The sequence below is a fragment of the Ornithodoros turicata genome, chromosome 3, assembly GCF_037126465.1.
Source record: "Ornithodoros turicata isolate Travis chromosome 3, ASM3712646v1, whole genome shotgun sequence".
Classification (NCBI taxonomy): domain Eukaryota; kingdom Metazoa; phylum Arthropoda; class Arachnida; order Ixodida; family Argasidae; genus Ornithodoros; species Ornithodoros turicata.
Genome location: NC_088203.1, coordinates 106,138,186 through 106,156,065, shown reverse-complemented (window position 1 = coordinate 106,156,065; position 17,880 = coordinate 106,138,186). Strand labels below are relative to the sequence as shown.

At 43.0% G+C, this 17,880-nt stretch overlaps 2 protein-coding genes and 2 long non-coding RNA genes across 4 annotated transcripts; 1 reads left to right on the top strand and 3 right to left on the bottom strand.

Annotated features, from left to right (window-relative positions):
* Positions 1-1,135: 1,135 nt before the first annotated feature.
* On the bottom strand, positions 1,136-2,123 carry LOC135387623 (uncharacterized). The gene is made up of 3 exons (XR_010421242.1): positions 2,025-2,123; positions 1,377-1,725; positions 1,136-1,310 (listed from the first exon to the last, which is right to left on the bottom strand). It is a non-coding gene; the product is annotated as an uncharacterized LOC135387623 (long non-coding RNA).
* A 2,529-nt stretch (positions 2,124-4,652) lies between these two features.
* LOC135387622 (uncharacterized) lies at positions 4,653-11,685 on the top strand. Its single transcript, XM_064616729.1, has 18 exons — positions 4,653-4,772; positions 6,633-6,686; positions 6,791-6,934; positions 7,053-7,094; positions 8,429-8,484; positions 8,565-8,631; positions 9,151-9,206; positions 9,304-9,345; positions 10,239-10,294; positions 10,373-10,452; positions 10,555-10,610; positions 10,713-10,768; positions 10,847-10,926; positions 11,005-11,084; positions 11,187-11,242; positions 11,345-11,400; positions 11,503-11,555; positions 11,651-11,685. The coding sequence occupies exons 1-17, from the start codon at positions 4,679-4,681 to the stop codon at positions 11,505-11,507; spliced, it is 1,080 nt and encodes a 359-aa protein (XP_064472799.1). The 5' UTR covers positions 4,653-4,678; the 3' UTR covers positions 11,508-11,555; positions 11,651-11,685.
* A 2,455-nt stretch (positions 11,686-14,140) lies between these two features.
* On the bottom strand, positions 14,141-17,128 carry LOC135389784 (aggrecan core protein-like). Its single transcript, XM_064619815.1, has 10 exons — positions 17,113-17,128; positions 16,918-16,965; positions 16,694-16,750; positions 16,469-16,525; positions 16,242-16,298; positions 16,015-16,071; positions 15,788-15,844; positions 15,562-15,617; positions 15,404-15,459; positions 14,141-14,306 (listed from the first exon to the last, which is right to left on the bottom strand). Exons 1-10 carry the CDS (start codon positions 17,126-17,128, stop codon positions 14,240-14,242), a joined length of 528 nt encoding a protein of 175 aa, XP_064475885.1. The 3' UTR covers positions 14,141-14,239.
* Positions 17,129-17,368: 240 nt separating this feature from the next.
* Positions 17,369-17,873, bottom strand: LOC135387621 (uncharacterized). Its single transcript, XR_010421241.1, has 3 exons — positions 17,821-17,873; positions 17,595-17,652; positions 17,369-17,427 (listed from the first exon to the last, which is right to left on the bottom strand). It is a non-coding gene; the product is annotated as an uncharacterized LOC135387621 (long non-coding RNA).
* Between the last annotated feature and the right edge of the window lie 7 nt (positions 17,874-17,880).

Sequence of the window (17,880 nt, the reverse complement as noted above, 5' to 3'; positions counted from 1 at the left end):
TTCGTATACTATGTGCATGAGTGGGGCAACAGATAGTTTTTTCTGCATTGAAATTATGAGTTATTAGTACAAACACACGATGTGCCCATGTTGTAAAGTTTTTTTTTTGTTTTTACCATCGTACCTCTAGCTACTACCAACAACCAGGATCGCTCGAGCCTCATGATGATAGCCTTGACGATGGGTCTCATTTGGGATTCTCGCTTGTTTTCGCTACCGGTTTAGATACACCTTATCTCCTCGTTGTTGTCAACATAGCCCACCTACACTGCCGCGGTTTCGGCAAATCACGTGGTAACAAATAGTGCTAGCTAGCGCCAAATCCCATAGCGAAGCGGTGATTGCGAGAACTACTACCCATATATCCATATCATTGGGAATTAATAGCCAACGAAATCAGAATTCCAGGGGTTTTCCACCAATGTATCTGGTGCAAATGAGTCGCTGGCCTCACACTACTGAAGCTGAAAATCTCCATTTTATTTTCTTTAAATCAGTCAGGATGGAGAGGACGTTTAAAAGAAGTTCGAAAGGATGAGACGCGAGACCTGCGGCCACAGACAGTCAGCTCGGCAACGCTGTGGGACCAGCATATTTCGCCGGTATGTATCAAGTCGGAGAACTACCAACTTGTGCATTTCCAACTGGTACTGGTCTTGCCCTGAAAACGAAGAGCAGTCTCCCTCCACGGAGATTAGAGCACCGATCTGAAGTCACCACGAGGTCAGTCTTATATGGAAGACTTTTAGCAAAGAAATGAAAGTAATAATAATTGGGTGTTTACGTCGCGAGACAACTGAGCGAAATGAAAGTGCTTAGATTGTTCAAAGTAAGCACACAGTAGAAGCCCCCTTCGCAGCGCCCTTACTTCGCGGGTAGCATGGAAGCACCTCCGAAGTTTGGCTTCTAAGAACACCTTCCCGTTCAGCTCAGCTTCCGTAGAAGGTACACTATATGTTGCCTATGTTGCAGCTGGTATGGAGCAGGAAGAAGGCTCTCGAAATTTGGCCTCAGAAACACTAAAATCAGAGCGCCAAACGAGCTCCATCAACAATAAAGAGCCAAGCCCGCGTGCTCCGTAAGGTTCTTGGGATCTGGATCCATCTCGACCTCCAGCCCCAGGGAACAAGCAACGTTCAACCAACAATAGCATATTTATTTGCATATACCACAGTCCCTTGCAGAGGACGTACCCATGCGTAGTAACGTGATCGCTGCCAGCAACAGTAGTCACGATGCATCTCGTATAAGCGCTCGTATAGGGCTTTGATCGTCTCAACTTCAGGTTCCCTCGCAGTAGAAAAGCGAGACTGCAGGTGTAAAAGAAAGGGAGGATCTATTAGCGATAACACCTTGCCATCACCACAGTCTCCCACCTTGTCAAACGTCTGGCAGGTACAAGATGTCACCGGACGAACAGTCAGCCAGGAGCTGCGGGCAGTACTCTATGCAGGACGACAGTCTTACTCGGGTGGCCGGTTTTGCAAGCTTCGAAGCCGATGAAGTCCGACCTGGGGCCGCTATGTTTGGAAAGCGTCGGTAACGTTAAGCTCAGGCGCAGCGGGTGTCCGAGGACAGCAGAGCTGTTGAGACAGTACGGAGTGAAGTCATCTGCTGTAGCAGGTCCTCTGTCGCTGGCACAGGTGAGTCGACGGCACTGGTGGACCTGGAATTCCTCTTGGGCGGCATGCCCGGCAAGAAAAGAACTGCGGGAAGCAGCAAATCCTAAACGCAAAGAAAAAGGAAATGATGAGCACTAGCGAAAACCGCCGACAACCATCTGCTCATGTTCCTTGGACAAGGCAGCCCAAGAAAACACAAGCAACACACACTGGCTTAACGCAACAATGAACGAAAATGTAATATGGCGTTTCGACGCCTGTTCGGGCATCATCGGAATGAAACAAGAACGGTACGACATCAGAGTTCAACTTATAGCTTAGTCATGACCTTGTAGCGTTCAGGTAGCGGCCGTTTGTGACTGTTACATACCCAAGCAACAAACAGTACAGTTCTTCGCTTACATCGACGTTGCCTCCACTGGACCATTGCCGTAACCTGCAGAAGGACCCCCTCGTTGCTCATGTTGCTCGCCGTCAGGATAGCAGTCCTCTCTGCGCTGGTACCGCTCCGGGTGTTTTATAAGCTCCAGCTTCCCTCGCAGGAAAGAGGGAAACAGCACGTGTGAAACCACCATCGGAGGTAACATCTTGCTATCGCCATGCGTCTTATCTAGCGGAAGATAATTCTAAAAGATATTTTGGTCTTCCAGAATAAATGCGCGTGCATTTTTCCCTGCATGGCTCTCCTCGCAGTGCCACCCCCTTCCCTAACCCGACAGTGAAACGTTAGATTTCTAAGCGACTCAAACCATGCATAATAGGTTTTATTTCATTTCATATGCAGTACAAGTAAAAACAAAAGGCTACAGGACACATAGGGAAAAGCTACATAATGTAGCTCGACGTGCACCAGTCCTGCTCTTCAACTAACGCAGCAGTGGTTAAAAGTTGGAGAGAGGGATTACGTCCATTTTATGATACCACAATATAACAAATATATACAAACACAAACGGAGAATAAGCGCAATATAACACTCGTCACAAAAACTAATGTTCGTAGACAAAGTATATAGAGAAAGACGACGGACCTGATATGACGGGTGCTTAAAAAGCGTGTGGAACTGATAAGTATTTAATAATGCCACTAAGCTGTATGACAGTTTCAGTTTATTATACGAGAAAAAGAACATCATGTAACAACTGGATCTCCAAGGCAAGACAATAACAGTGTAACCGCATTTCGTTTGCGGTATCTGAATTTGCCAAGTCGGTAGTGCGCAGACATGTACGTATCTTGAGTATTGTATTTAAAATACAGTAATTTAAATACTTTTTTCAGTATTTTGTATCTTGCTAATTACTTTCCAAGAAATGTATCTTGTAACCTAATTTAAATACTTTTTTGTATTTTCTACTCAGTATTTCAATTACTTTCATTATTCTGGCTCAGACTCGCGAGGATTTTTTCCCGAAGTGCCCTGACTTTTCCCTTCTTCTCATCCTACGTACAGGGTAGGGCAGTAAAGAGATGAGCTCACAATTTGTGTTCTCTCTGCGTGTACGGAGAATGGGATTCCCTACAACCCTCCTGTGACCCAGAAACAAACCGGGACTTATACCTCTGGTCGGTTTCCATGCAAGAAGTGGCTCTCAGGTCGATGGTCTAACCGCATTTGGAATCCGGTGAATTCCGGACCTGCTTTTGGAATATACCATTGACCTGAGTGCTGACCTCCTTCAGGGTTGTTTTCAGTCACTGTTGGCGGCGCGCATGACCACATCTCAGGACCCCACGAAACCCCATCTTCACCCCACACGAAGGCTGCGCCTTTACTTCCTTGGCCTTATCTGAGGCCCTATTTCGAATGCGTTGCCAAAAACAGAGAAAAGGCTATCGTGGTGTCTGTTCTTTATGCCGAGTACGGAAGTATCTTGTGAGTCTCTTAATTACTTTTTCAAGTATTTTACTCTAAATACTTTTATGCGTAAGTAATTTGTACTGTATTTCAAATACATTTTCGCTTATGTACTCTGTATCTTATTTCAAATACTTTTTTGCGGTATTTTGTACATGTCTGGCTCACTAGTGCGCAAACAGCGTGCTTCATCATTCGTCACTAATTTAGCTAGGCTGTAGAGGTAAAGATAATTAGAAATTTTAGAATTAGAAATGATAATAATAATAAGGAGGTAATGCGCGCGTCTATAAGGAATTGCCGGTAATCGTACTGCTCTATCACCCTCATGAAGATGATAAGTCTTTTTTCCGGTGTACCACATTCTGTAGTATTGATTTATTTTTTTATTCCATGTTAGCGCCGCGAAGCAACTGTGGCTTTGAGCGGTGTACAGACGTAGACAGAGGGAGAGAGGACAGCATGGAAGGAGTGGGGGGACAGTATGCGTCCTGGGCCGACTTCAGGGGGAACTGTACCGACATTCGCCAGGAAAGTCTTGGGAAAACCCAGGGAAAACCTCAGACAGCACAGCCGATGACAGGATTCGAACCCGTGTCACCTCCCAGTCTCGGCGTGGAAAGGCGATCATCTTAACCACTATGCCAGTGGAGCGCTGGTCTCTGTAGTATTGAACCTGGCGTCGAGAAGGCAAGGCAGGACACTATTTACCGAGTTTCCCTGACTGTCAGTGTGGTTGATTTCAGTTGATGTATTTTCCTTTTTCAAGAGACTCTTCCCGTTTTTATTGTGAAGATGTGGCTGTGCTCTCAACCTTTGTTACTCCTCACCTTACTGGTTGCCATACTACTACAGCTTCTACAGTCCTTCCTGGGCTAACAACTGGACTAGAAGTTGAACATTGAAAACCATTCACTGTCTCTTGGCATCGTCGTTGCAATAAACCCATATGAGCAAAAACATAGGAAATGCGTGCCATGGCCACTCATATTTGGCAAACTTTCAGTGCTGCAAACGCATTTCACCTTTTTTCGCTCCATCTGTACGCAGGTTATCAGCAGGTTCACGTCAATGTTTCCACGGGGCATTGCCAGGTTGTTATCTGAATGTGTGATCTCGATTGATTTGACGGGGCGTGTTGCGCGACTCGGTTATCATTTTCTTTTTTTTTTAGCCTGGCGATAGACGGGACGTGGGAACATGCGCACTGAATATGTTTGCAGTACGGAAGACAACCCTCTGCACTCCCTCGGCGCACCTCCCAGCACAGCAGGGAAAGCACTAATGTTTGGAGGTATTTTCCCACCCTCTTTTTTGCATAGACACGGAATTGTCCCAAAGGCTTTCCGGACGCCAGCATGTAATCGTCCTTGTTCGCCTAAGGGAAAGGCATACCCTGTTCACCTGCAGTCTAGACTAAGCCTAACGTGAACCACTGCTGACACATCAGCGTTGGCCAGCCGAAATGTACCAATTAAATCAATAGGAGGCACAACCATACAAGTTGCGCCAATAATAATGTAACATTTTGCCAAACTCGTTCAAATGCAGTAACTTTATAGGGCTGTCAGGAATGGCAATATATGTCACAGCATCACGTGGTCATGGGATGCGCGTCATGGTGGCTGTCAATAAAAGTATCTGTCAAGACCAGAACTGAAAATTGAAACCGAAGAAAGTAGTAACATCAAGAAGCCCTCAAACTCGAGCAAATGTCGCCGTTTATTCCAGAGAGTTGACTTGAAAGAGAGGAGAAAGACATTGGAGAAAGAGGCACTCATTACGAGATCCGGCAACTCCAGATCACTTAGAAAAACAAAGAGGTTGTACTCTATCCCATTCCTCTCTCGTGATTTCGTCGTCGTTGTGATTTTCCCATCCATGATCATGATCATCGGTGTATTTGTTGTTGTTCGTTGATGAGCCAGACTATACGGACCAATGTATCAGGTTCTCCAAAAGATTAGCTGTGCATGCTTTGGGCAGAGGGTTTGGGGGCAAGATTTGACCATGGAACAAGCAATTTGGTCATAGCGAGAGGGCGGGAGCCTATAGTTGATTTAGAGACACTGTAAGTGTGGTCGAGAAAAGTTGGAAGCGTGGGCGATGGAGAAGCATGTGTTCTATATTTTCGAGATCGCCACAGTGACGGCATCTTGGAGAGTCAACTTATTGCAGACGGTAACGCCACAGAGCTGTAAAAGTCACGTTTGAGTCATATCCAATGAGGTTATGCAGCATCTTGACGAGATGTATTTCGTGGCATCCGAAAAGCGAGTGTTGGATAACTGGTTGAAGCGTTGGTGACACTAATCGTTGAAGAATGGATGCATACCAGAAACTCACACAAGTAATAAAAGTCAGAACGGGAAGCAGTATCAGTAGACAGACAACCCTAGAAGTAGAAATAGTTGTAATGGTACACTGAAGTACAGAATAGAAAAATAAAGTCTCCATAGTATCAATTACCGAGAGGTTATCGAAATGCAAGAAGGTCTAAAATATCGTGAACAGTTCGAAATAAACGTCAGAAATTGTCGCACTCAGTAGTCATTGAATGTAAATAGAAGGAGCCAGACAGATCGTTCGAAGTGCTCAGGGAAAAGATATAGTATTAGAAATATTTTATTGCGACTGTCAGATAATAGCCTTTGCTATGATCAACATATCCCAGCTAACCCCCTTGGCTGGTGCTTCGACAACGGTACGCCTTCGACAACGTTCATCACGGTTGTGCAATGCCGTGCATATGCATTTGAGCATGAGAGAGATGAGATACTAGTATGAGAAATATGAGATATGCATGGTGAGATATATGAGAAAGTTTCTCTATAACTCTCTCTTCGATGGAAACAAATCATTCGGTAGTCTTGCATTTAATTTCATTTTCAAAGCGAAAATATACGAGCTGCTTTGGCTCAATTTTGGCTCAGTTCCCTGGGGGAATGTGTGTTCCATTAGAAACATTGGAGAAAGAAGTGCCTTCGGAATTAAAAGCCAAACATAGATGTAGCGATATTGAGATAATACTAAGCACACGTACTCAGCACTAGATACTCTGTTTTGAAGGTACAATTGGACAGAAAGAACGGCCTTTTTTATTGAGCTGAAATTAACCACATATACTCAGTAAACGATGCTGCTTATTTTGCAGTTGGAAAGGAACTGGAAGAAGGCCCTTTGAAATATGTCCTCAGGAAACATCGAGGTTAGTCTTGCCTTCTTTTCCTTTTTCAGTCAAACAATAAAATGCTCTTATTTAGCTGAATTTCAGCAAATAATACTGAGTAAAAGGAACCCTTTATTCTCCAGGTGGACTGAGAACAGGAACGAGGACCTGTGTGATCTGGTGTGTTGTACTCGTATGTAATGAGGTTGGGTGGTTCCTCAACGTTCTACAATACGGTGTAAGACACCACAGGACCCCCGAAATTTGGTCTCTGAAAACACCAAGAGGTTAGTCTTCCCTTCTTCTCCATGTTCAGTAAAATAAAAAGTGCCCGTATTGAGCTGAAACTATAGGCACACATACTCAGCAAAATGTGATCTTTATTCTGCTGTTGGAATGGTACAGGGGAAATAACCGCTGAAATTTGGCCTCAGAAAACACCAAGAGGTTAGTCTTACCTTATTTTCCATGATCAGTGAAACAATAAAAATGCACCTATTTAGCTGAAACTAAGCATACATATTCAGCTCTTCATTCTGCAGGTGGAGCGAGACGGAGAACGACTGGGGAAATTGAGCATCAGAAAACACCAAGAGCTTAGTCTTACCTTCATTTCCATGTTCAGTGAAATAAGAAATTATCATATTGAGCTGAGACTAAGGCCACACATCCCCCTGTCTGCCACTCCTTCCTGCTGTCCTCTCTCCATCTGTCTCCATCTGACACCGCTCATAGCCACAGTTGCTTCGCGGAATTATATTTAATTGCCTTGTGGAATTAACACGGAATTAAAATTAAAAAAATAGCCACACATATTGAGTAAGAGGGGCTCCTTGTTCTGCAGGTGGGATGGTATTGGGAAAACAACCGCCGAAATTTGGTCTCAGAAAACAGCAAGCGGTTAGTCTTACCTTCTTTTCCATTATCAGTGAAACAATAAAAATTCTCATATTGAGCTGAAACTGAGCACACATATTCAGCTCTTTATTCTGCAGGTTGGGCGGGAGGGAGAACGACCTGTGAAGTTGCGCGTCAGAAAACACCATGAAGTTAGTCTTACCTTATCCATGTTCAGTGAAATAAATGATCCTATTGAGTTGAAACTAAGCGCACACATTTAGTAAAAGGGGGAATATGTTTAATAGAATGAAAAGAAAGAAAAAATAATGGAAATGTGAGCCAGGCTAATGCCGGCTTCCTATTCCGAAAAAGAAAATCTCAAAATAAACTAAAAAGTAAGGAAAAAAGAAACAAAAACAGTTAGTGTAGTACAGGCACGACGTGGCACGATAAAGCCCAGTCAGAGGGCAGACGCAAGGCCCGAGTCTTTCAGGAAGCTGAGCAGGGCTGTGGTGACGGCCCACTGGGTAGGCCGAGGGACGGGACCAAGGAGGGTGGCCATAGACAATGTGTCTATGGCCACCCATCTTTAGTTGTTGCTGTGTTGCAGTAAAAGGGGCTCCCTGTTCTGCAGGTGAAATGGTACAGGAAAAACAACCGCCGAAATTTGGCCTAAGAAAACACCGAGATGTTAGTCTTAACTTCTTTTCCCTGATCAGTGAAACAATAAAAATGCACCTATTGAGCTAAAACTAAGCACACGTATTCAGCTCTCCGTTCTGCAGGTGGAGCGAGACGGAGATCGACCGGCGAAATTGAGCATCAGAAAACACCCAGAGCTTAGTCTTACCTTCATTTCCATGTTCAGTGAAATAAGGAATGATCCTATTGAGCTGAGACTAGCCACACATATTTAGTAAAATGTGCTTCTTGTTCTGCAGGTGGAATGGTACAGGAAAAACAACCGCAGCAATTTGGCCTCAGAAAACACCAAGAGGTTAGTCTTACCTTATTTTCCGTGATCAGTGAAACAATAAAAATGCACCTATTTCGCTGAAACTAAGCATACATAATCAGCTCTTCATTCTGCAGGTGGAGCGAGACGGAGAACGACTGGCGAAATTGAGCATCAGAAAACACAGAGGTTAGTCTTACCTTCATTTCCATGTTCAGTGAAATAAGAAATGATCCTATTGAGCTAAGACTAGCCACACATATTTAGTAAAATTGGTATGGTCCAGGAAAAACAACCGTGGCAATTTGGCATCAGAAAACGCCAAGAGGTTAGTCTTACCTTCATTTCCGTGTTCAGTGAAATAAGAAATGATCCTATTGAGCTGAGACTAGCCACACATATTTAGTAAAATTGGAATGGTACAGGAAAAACAACCGTGGCAATTTGGCCTCAGAAAACGCCAAGAGGTTAGTCTTACCTTCATTTCCATGTTCAGTGAAATAAGAAATGATCCTATTGAGCTAAGACTAGCCACACATATTTAGTAAAATTGGAATGGTACAGGAAAAACAACCGTGGCAATTTGGCCTCAGAAAACGCCAAGAGGTTAGTCTTACCTTCATTTCCACGTTCAGTGAAATAAGAAATGATCCTATTGAGCTGAGACTAGCCACACATATTTAGTAAAATGTGCTCCCTGTTCTGCAGGTGAAATGGTACAGGAAAAACAACCGCAGCAATTTGGCCTCAGAAAACACCAAGAGGTTAGTCTTACCTTCATTTCCACGTTCAGTGAAATAAGAAATGATCCTATTGAGCTGAGACTAGCCACACATATTTAGTAAAATTGGTATGGTCCAGGAAAAACAACCGTGGCAATTTGGCCTCAGAAAACGCCAAGAGGTTAGTCTTACCTTCATTTCCACGTTCAGTGAAATAAGAAATGATCCTATTGAGCTGAGACTAGCCACACATATTTAGTAAAATGTGCTCCCTGTTCTGCAGGTGAAATGGTACAGGAAAAACAACCGCAGCAATTTGGCCTCAGAAAACACCAAGAGGTTAGTCTTACCTTCATTTCCACGTTCAGTGAAATAAGAAATGATCCTATTGAGCTGAGACTAGCCACACATATTTAGTAAAATGTGCTCCCTGTTCTGCAGGTGAAATGGTACAGGAAAAACAACCGTGGCAATTTGGCCTCAGAAAATGCCAAGAGGTTAGTCTTACCTTCATTTCCACGTTCAGTGAAATAAGAAATGATCCTATTGAGCTGAGACTAGCCACACATATTTAGTAAAATGTGCTCCCTGTTCTGCAGGTGAAATGGTCCAGGAAAAACAACCGTGGCAATTTGGCCTCAGAAAACACCAAGAGGTTAGTCTTACCTTCATTTCCATGTTCAGTGAAATAAGAAATGATCCTATTGAGCTGAGACTGCCCACACATATTTAGTAAAATGTGCTCCCTGTTCTGCAGGTTGAATGGTACAGGAAAAACAACCGTGGCAATTTGGCCTCAGAAAACACCCAGAGGTTAGTCTTACCTTCATTTCCATGTTCAGTGAAATAAGAAATGATCCTATTGAGCTGAGACTGGCCACACATATTTAGTAAAATGTGCTTCTTGTTCTGCAGGTGGAATGGTACAGGAAAAAAAAACCGTGGCAATTTGGCCTCAGAAAACGCCAAGAGGTTAGTCTTACCTTCATTTCCATGTTCAGTGAAATAAGAAATGATCCTATTGAGCTGAGACTGGCCACACATATTTAGTAAAATGTGCTTCTTGTTCTGCAGGTGGAATGGTACAGGAAAAACAACCGTGGCAATTTGGCCTCAGAAAACGCCAAGAGGTTAGTCTTACCTTAATTTCCATGTTCAGTGAAATAAGAAATGATCCTATTGAGCTGAGACTGGCCACACATATTTAGTAAAATGTGCTTCTTGTTCTGCAGGTGGAATGGTACAGGAAAAACAACCGTGGCAATTTGGCCTCAGAAAACGCCAAGAGGTTAGTCTTACCTTCATTTCCATGTTCAGTGAAATAAGAAATGATCCTATTGAGCTGAGACTGGCCACACATACTTAGTAAAATGTGCTTCTTGTTCTGCAGGTGGAATGGTACAGGAAAAACAACCGTGGCAATTTGGCCTCAGAAAACGCCAAGAGGTTAGTCTTACCTTCATTTCCATGTTCAGTGAAATAAGAAATGATCCTATTGAGCTGAGACTGGCCACACATATTTAGTAAAATGTGCTTCTTGTTCTGCAGGTGGAATGGTACAGGAAAAACAACCGTGGCAATTTGGCCTCAGAAAACGCCAAGAGGTTAGTCTTGCCTTCATTTTCATGTTCAGTGCAATAAGAAATGATCCTATTGAGCTGAGACTGGCCACACATATTTAGTAAAATGTGCTTCTTGTTCTGCAGGTGGAATGGTACAGGAAAAACAACCGTGGCAATTTGGCCTCAGAAAACGCCAAGAGGTTAGTCTTGCCTTCATTTTCATGTTCAGTGCAATAAGAAATGATCCTATTGAGCTGAGACTGGCCACACATATTTAGTAAAATGTGCTTCTTGTTCTGCAGGTGGAATGGTACAGGAAAAACAACCGTGGCAATTTGGCCTCAGAAAACGCCAAGAGGTTAGTCTTGCCTTCATTTTCATGTTCAGTGCAATAAGAAATGATCCTATTGAGCTGAGACTGGCCACACATATTTAGTAAAATGTGCTTATTGTTCTGCAGGTGGAATGGTACAGGAAAAACAACCGTGGCAATTTGGCCTCGGAAAACGCCAAGAGGTTAGTCTTGCCTTCATTTCCATGTTCAGTGAAATAAGAAATGATCCTATTGAGCTGAGACTGGCCACACATATTTAGTAAAATGTGCTTATTGTTCTGCAGGTGGAATGGTACAGGAAAAACAACCGTGGCAATTTGGCCTCGGAAAACGCCAAGAGGTTAGTCTTACCTTCATTTCCATGTTCAGTGAAATAAGAAATGATCCTATTGAGCTGAGACTACCCACGCGTATTTAGTTAAATGTGCTTCTTGTTCTGCAGGTTGAATGGTACAGGAAAAACTGCCGCAATTTGGCCTCAGAAAACACCAAGAAGTTAGTCTTACCTTCTTTTCTATGATCAGTGAAACAATGAAAATGCACCTATTGAGCTGAAACTAAGGATACATATTCAGCTCTTCATTCTGCAGGTGGAGCGAGACGGAGATCGACCGGCGAAATTGAACATCAGAAAACACCAAGAGGTTAGTCTTACCTTCTTTTCCATGTTCAGTGAAATAAGAAATTATGCTAGTGAGCTGAGACTAGCCACACATATTTAGTAAAATGTGCTTCTTGTTCTGCAGGTGGAATGGTACCGGAAAAAACGCCGCAATTTGTCCTCAGAAAACACCAAGAGGTAAGTCTTACCTTCTTTTCCATGTTCAGTGAAATAAGAAATGATCCTATTGAGCTGAGACTACCCACGCGTATTTAGTTAAATGTGCTTCTTGTTCTGCAGGTTGAATGGTACAGAAAAAACTGCCGCAATTTGGCCTCAGAAAACACCAAGAAGTTAGTCTTACCTTCTTTTCTATGATCAGTGAAACAATGAAAATGCACCTATTGAGCTGAAACTAAGCACACATATTCAGCTCTTCATTCTGCAGGTGGAGCGAGACGGAGAACGACCGGCGAAATTGAGCGTCAGAAAACACAAGGAGGTTAGTCTTACCTTCTTTTCCATGTTCAGTGAAATAAGAAATTATCCTATTGACTTGAAAATAGCTGCACATATTTAGTAAAATGTGCTTCTTGTTCTGCAGGTGGAATGCGACGGGAAAAACCACCGCCGAAATTTGGCCTCAGAAAGCTACAAGAGGTTAGTCTTACCTTCTATTCCATGCTCGGTGAAATAATAAAAAATGTTCCTATTGAGCTGAAACTAAGCAGGGTTGCTCAGTAAAGGCTGCTGTTTATTCTGCGGGTAGAATGGGAGAGGAAGAACGAAGACTGAAAGTTGGCCTTAGAAAACTCTTCGTACCTTTTCCATATTCAGTGAAATAATAAAAATGGTGCTATTGAGCTGAAAGTACACATACTCAATAAAGGGTGCCGTTTATTCTGCGGGTAGAATGAGAGAGGAAGAACGAGAGCCGAAATTTGGCCTCAGAAAACTCACATTTTCCATGTTCAGTGAAATAATAAAAATGCACCTATTTAGCTGAAAGGAAGCAAATATGCTCAGTAAAACGACGTGCTCTTTATTCTGCAGATGGAATTCGAGAGGAACAGCGACTGCCGAAATTTGGCCGCAGCAAACACTGCCAAAAGGGACAGGGCGGTGGTACCTCGAGAATTTGATGGCGGAAGACCCCAAAACTTTGTCGGGTGTCAATTCGTTCTTTATTCACTTTCATTTAATATGCCATTCAACTCTGTGTGTCTTTGATTCAGTGTTTAATAAAATTGATCCAAGCCATATAAAGCATGGTTTTGACGAAACAGTGCAGAATCGGCAAGCGATCAAAGGTAAGCTATCTGATCGTAGATGGCCTACAGAATTTACTATTAAGCAGTGCTGGTTGTAGCAAGCTCTAACCGGACTTTCTAAACATCTGGAGTGTCCCATAATCAAATTTTGTAAACTAAACTAAAGACTCAACTAAAGACTTTTGTAAAGTCTGCTCTTACGGAACTGCAGCGCCTCCTTGTACCAAAATTGTGCACAAAATCCTGCAAAAGAAACGCGAAAAAATGGACTCTTCCAGCGTCAGGGTTTTCCTTGGACGAGTTCATTAATGGACTCGTCCGGGGATGGAAAGGACACCCCTCGGACGAGTCCATTAATGAACTCGTCCAAGGGGTGGCCTTTCCCTCCCCGGACGAGTCCATTCCCTAGAAGTCACTTTGGACGCCCTTGAACGACCTTGGACGACCTCTATTCGACCTCTATATGACCTCTAAAACGACCTTCAAACTCTGAACATTTTGTCGAAAAACGGCCCAAAAAAATTAATCCCGTTTGACCTTGTTTGACCTTGTATGACCTTGAGTAACCTTGTTTGACCTCAAACGTGGCCTTGAATTAGTTCCGGACGTTCCCGCTAGGGGGCGCTGCACTTTGCGCAAGAAATTCAGGATTTTGGGCGCGAGAACTGCCAGTTTTGCCTATTCTACTGAGCACATCAATGGACTCGTCCAATGGGGGTGTGCTTTACACCCCTGCAGGACGAGTCCATTTCACTTACTGGATCCAAACAAGATTTTCAGGTTAAAAAAATGTCTAGAATGTCCTATGGGAGAGGGGTCGTGCTATCCTTCTCGCCCTTCTCGTAGTCTGTTTACGGGGCGAACTTTTCAGGAGTAGTTTTAGCGCAATCTATAGGCAAGAGCCGCTTACCTTTCCAGCATTCTGAATTATGCAAATCTTCTTTGGCATCACGGTGTTACGAATAAATTTTATTCATTACTAGAAAATAAAACGGACCAATGAAGTTTGTAATGGCACGTCTTTGTAGCCCTTCCTGCATAATTCCAACTGCAGAAACTATCGAGCAATATATACAGCAATACAGAGCTCTCGGAGTTTTCTGAAGCCAAATTTCCAAAGTCCTTCACCGCTCTTGAGTTGTACATGATGTATGTAGTACATGCTGTGAAGGATGACAGAGAATAACAACGAAACTGCAAAGTGTGAACCCAGATATTTATTCGCAGAATCCAACATATGCACACTCACGCTTCTGAACAACTGAAACTCTAACCGACATAATCAAAGGGGGAAAAGGAGAAAGCATTCAAACTCCCTCCCCCTCTCGTCCTTCATTCCACGAACCTGTAGTTTCACCCTGTGCACCCAAGGTCCTTCGTTCCCGTCATTTCCACATGCAAAATAAAGAGCACCCTCTATTGAGTCTATGTGCATGATTACAACGCGATATAAGCACTTAAAACCAGTAATGGCTAAGTTACTACAAAAAGAAAGTAAGTTAGTGGTAGCCTGCAAAGATAACAACTGAGTTGCAGTTACTGTTTTTGAAATCTAACTAGTTGTACAACAGTTACCGCGTTAAAGTAAAGTAACTTGGTTGCTTTACAGGTAACTTCTAAGGAAAAAAAGTCGAATAAACGCAAAAATCAGTTTTTGCACGGTGGGGTTGGGGAAACATTGACCTAGACTAAAGTCTAGGTCAATGTTTCCCCAACTGTGCGTCGCGACAGACTCAGCAGGGGGGGGGGGGGGGGGCAGAGAGCACGAAGAGAAAGACACAAATAATGTCCATAGACCATGATCTGCCCACTAGTATGCGTCACAGAAGACCTCCTGGTAGCAAACAAAGTCACTTCTCGAATAGGAACAGCCATTCCTGCTGAGATACGTAAGTTTTCTTTGTGCAATGACTTGTAGCCCAGCTGACTTTTCCTTCCCCTTCCCTTTTTGTTTGGAATAGCAAGCCGACCCTCGTCTGGCTGACCTTTCCTTTCTTTTTCTTAATAAACATATCCCCCCCCCCAGCTGACTATATAATTTTTAATATCTCACAATATTAACCGCCAAATTACATTTCAGCGACAACTTTCGTTGCTACTGCTCATGCACTAAAATCGAAAAGCTCGTTTGGGACGTGGGGGGAAGGAGGGGTTACACGGTACCTTATATTTTGGGTGAGACGTAGTGGGGCAGAGTTTAGGAAGCCCTGGTCTAGGTCATCCTGGGTGTGTATGAGATGACAAGATTCATGGAATCCCTGGTTAGGAAAAGCGGCAATGTACTTCAAGCCTCGGTCCACGCGAAATATCACCATACCTGAGTAACTTAGCTACATTTTGCAGTTACTTTAACCGAAAGCATTAACTCATTACAGTTAGAAGTAACTTTTCTAGAATAGTAATTCGATAAAGTTCCAAGTTACTTGTAACTTAGTTAAAACCCAAGACTGCTTAAAACAGATATGACTGACCTATTGGTGTTCTCTGAGGCCCAATTTCGAAGATCCTTCCTCCAGTCCCACGATACCTGCGCAATATGAAGTACCTTCTACTGATTGTGTGTGCTTACTGTAAGCAATCTATGAACTTTCATTTCTTTGCTGAAAGTGTTAGAACAGATATGACTAACCTCTTGGAGTTTCTCAGGCCCACTTCCGGAGGTCCTCCTTCCTGTTCTCGGTAGACCTGCAGAATAAAGAGGAACTTTCATTGAGCATTGTGTGCTTAATTTCAGCTCAATAGAAGCACTGTTAATGTTCCCAGGCAACTTGAAGCTTGTGTTGGGTTTTTCCTTTTGTATGTTCCAGCCTCAGAACAATTACTTTCCATCAAGATAATTAGGATATAAGACTAACCTCTTAGTGCTTTTTCAGGCCCACTTCCGGAGGTCCTCCTTCCTGTTCTCGGTAGACCTGCATAATAAAGAGGAACTTTCATTGAGCATTGTGTGCTTAATTTCAGCTCAATAGAAGCACTGTTAATGTTCCCAGGCAACTTGAAGCTTGTGTTGGGTTTTTCCTTTTGTATGTTCCAGCCTCAGAACAATTACTTTCCATCAAGATAATTAGGATATAAGACTAACCTCTTAGTGCTTTTTCAGGCCCACTTCCGGAGGTCCTCCTTCCTGTTCTCGGTAGACCTGCAGAATAAAGAGGAACTTTCATTGAGCATTGTGTGCTTAATTTCAGCTCAATAGAAGCACTGTTAATGTTCCCAGGCAACTTGAAGCTTGTGTTGGGTTTTTCCTTTTGTATGTTCCAGCCTCAGAACAATTACTTTCCATCAAGATAATTAGGATATAAGACTAACCTCTTAGTGCTTTTTCAGGCCCACTTCCGGAGGTCCTCCTTCCTGTTCTCGGTAGACCTGCAGAATAAAGAGGAACTTTCATTGAGCATTGTGTGCTTAATTTCAGCTCAATAGAAGCACTGTTAATGTTCCCAGGCAACTGGAGGCTTGTGTTGGGTTTTTCCTTTTGTATGTTCCAGCCTCAGAACAATTACTTTCCATCAAGTTAATTAGGATATAAGACTAACCTCTTAGTGTTTTTATAGGCCCACTTCCGGAGGTCCTCCTTCCTGTTCTCGGTAGACCTGCAGAATAAAGAGGAACTTTCATTGAGCATTGTGTGCTTAATTTCAGCTCAATAGAAGCACTTTTAATGTTCCCAGGCAACTTGAGGCTTTTGTTGGGTTTTTCCTTTTGTATGTTCCAGCCTCAGAACAACTACTTTTCATCAAAGTAATTAGGATAAGGCTAACCTCTTGGTGTTTTTGGAGGCCTGATTCCGGAGGTCCTCCTTCCTGTTCTCAGTAGAGCTGCAGAATAAAGAGGAACGTTTATTGAGCATTGTGTGCTTAATGTCAGCTCAATAGAAGCTCTGTTAATGTTCCCAGGCAACTTGAGGCTTGTGTTGTGTTTTCCTTTTGTATGTTCCAGCCTCAGAACAATTACTTTTCATGGAGGTAATTAGGATAAGACTAACCTCTTGGGGGTTTTTGGAGGCCTGATTCCGGAGGTCCTCCTTCCTGTTCTCAATAGACCTGCAGATTAAAGAGGAACTTTTATTGAACATTGTGTGCTTAATGTCAGCTCAATAGAAGCTCTATTAATGTTGCCAGGCAACTTGAGGCTTTTGTTGGGTTTTTCCTTTTGTATGTTCCAGCCTCAGAACAATTACTTTCCATCAAGATCATTAGGATATAAGACTAACCTCTTAGTGCTTTTTCAGGTCCACTTCCGGAGGTCCTCCTTCCTGTTCTCGGTAGACCTGCAGAATAAAGAGGAACTTTCATTGAGCATTGTGTGCTTAATTTCAGCTCAATAGAAGCACTTTTAATGTTCCCAGGCAACTTGAGGCTTTTGTTGGGTTTTTCCTTTTGTATGTTCCAGCCTCAGAACAACTACTTTTCATCAAAGTAATTAGGATAAGACTAACCTCTTGGTGTTTTTGGAGGCCTGATTCCGGAGGTCCTCCTTCCTGTTCTCAGTAGATCTGCAGAATAAAGAGGAACGTTTATTGAGCATTGTGTGCTTAATGTCAGCTCAATAGAAGCTCTGTTAATGTTCCCAGGCAACTTGAGGCTTGTGTTGTGTTTTCCTTTTGTATGTTCCAGCCTCAGAACAATTACTTTTCATGAAGGTAATTAGGATAAGACTAACCTCTTGGGGGTTTTTGGAGGCCTGATTCCGGAGGTCCTCCTTCCTGTTCTCAATAGACCTGCAGATTAAAGAGGAACTTTTATTGAACATTGTGTGCTTAATGTCAGCTCAATAGAAGCTCTATTAATGTTGCCAAGCAACTTGAGGCTTTTGTTGGGTTTTTCCTTTTGTATGTTCCAGCTTCAGAACAACTACTTTTGATCAAAGTAATTAGGATAAGGCTAACCTCTTGGTGTTTTTGGAGGCCTGATTCCGGAGGTCCTCCTTCCTGTTCTCAGTAGACCTG